The following is a 1,305-nucleotide window of genomic DNA, read 5'->3' on the forward strand; positions in this document are numbered from 1 at the left end:
CCGGGCGTGGTGGGGGCAGGGCGGCCCCTCAGTGCGCTCTCCGTCCCGCAGGGGCCAAGGGCATCGTCAGCAGCGGCCTGATCCCCTCGCTGGTGCGCAAGCTGCACCGGGAGGAGGAGAACATCCAGGAGATCCTGCTGGACACGCTGGCGGCCTGCCTGCAGGAGGACGCCACCGAGGCGCTCAACAGCCGCGTGGTGCCCTTCCTCAAGGAGAAGCTGCTCAGCCCCAACGACAACATCCGCTGCAAGGCCGCCCGCACGCTCATCGCCGTCAGTCCGTGGGGAGGCTGTCCTGGTGTCGCAGCGCAGGAGGGAGGGGTGCCCCTGGCACAGAGTGGGCGGGAGGGGCTAGGGCTGCCGCTCCCCACCTCACCATGCACAGGACCCCTCCCCACGGAGGCCCATGGGCTGAGGCTCTCCCGGAATCCCCCACTTTCACGCTCACAGCGTCCTGCGATGCCAGGATTGAAAGTGACCAAACAGGCCGGCGGGCTCAGGGGGTGAGTGGTGACCTATGAACCAGGAGGTCACGGTTCGATTCCCGGTCAGGGCACAGGCCCAGGTTTCGGGCTCGATCCCCAGTGTGGGGCGTGCAGGAGGCAGCGATCCATGATTCTCTCTCATCATTGATGTTCCTCTCTCTCTCCTTCTCCCTTCCTCTACGAAATGAATACAAATATATATTTTAACAAGTGACCACAAAGGTCATCTCGCCTGAGGTGGCTGCTGTTTGCGTGGCTTCGGTCCTGGCAGCTGGGCTTCTTACGGAGACAGAACGAGTCTTCCTGTGGTCCCCCCCCCGCCCCGCCCCCCGGTCCTGCTCCTCTGTGTTGGGCTGGGATCCATCGGGTTTCTTCCCGTGATACCTTAGGGCCAGGCTCCGTCGCCCCCTGGCTCCGGGTGGTCTCACCGTTAGCGGCCCCGGCCAGGCTCCCAGATGGTCTGGGTGTAGGAATGAGGCTCGACTTCCCGTCAATGCTCCCTTGCACCCTGGGGCCCAGGCCTTGGCCAGACCCGACCACAGAGATGGTCCCACCACAAGGTCTTGTCTCTGGTGTCCCCTCGGCTGGCCCGAGGTCCTGCTCCCTTGCTCCACCCAAGCAAAGCCCCTGAGCTGTCCCCTCTCTGGCCCAGCATCCCTCTGGAGGGCAAGAAGCAGATGTGGCGGCATGACGTCATCCCCATCCTGGTGCACCTGCTGAGGGACCCGGTGGAGGAGGTGAAGGCCAACGCCGCGGGCGCCCTCATGTATGCCACGGTGACCACGGAAGGTGAGGCGGCCGGGGCTGGGGGTCCAGGTGGG

General features: G+C 65.2%; 1 protein-coding gene across 2 annotated transcripts in view; it reads left to right on the plus strand.

Annotated features, from left to right (window-relative positions):
* RSPH14 (radial spoke head 14 homolog (Chlamydomonas)) overlaps positions 1 to 1,305 on the plus strand; it is a 6,450-nt gene that overhangs the window by 4,229 nt on the left and 916 nt on the right. Inside the window, exons 2-3 of one of the 2 annotated variants that reach the window (XM_014533371.1) lie at positions 52 to 277; positions 1,137 to 1,273. In XM_014533371.1, the coding sequence (XP_014388857.1) occupies positions 52 to 277; positions 1,137 to 1,273 (363 nt within the window). Of the gene's footprint in view, positions 1 to 51; positions 278 to 1,133; positions 1,274 to 1,305 lie in introns of both variants that reach the window. The other variant, XM_014533370.1, reaches the window with a different exon arrangement.

This window comes from Myotis brandtii, unplaced genomic scaffold, assembly GCF_000412655.1.
Source record: "Myotis brandtii unplaced genomic scaffold, ASM41265v1 scaffold97, whole genome shotgun sequence".
Classification (NCBI taxonomy): domain Eukaryota; kingdom Metazoa; phylum Chordata; class Mammalia; order Chiroptera; family Vespertilionidae; genus Myotis; species Myotis brandtii.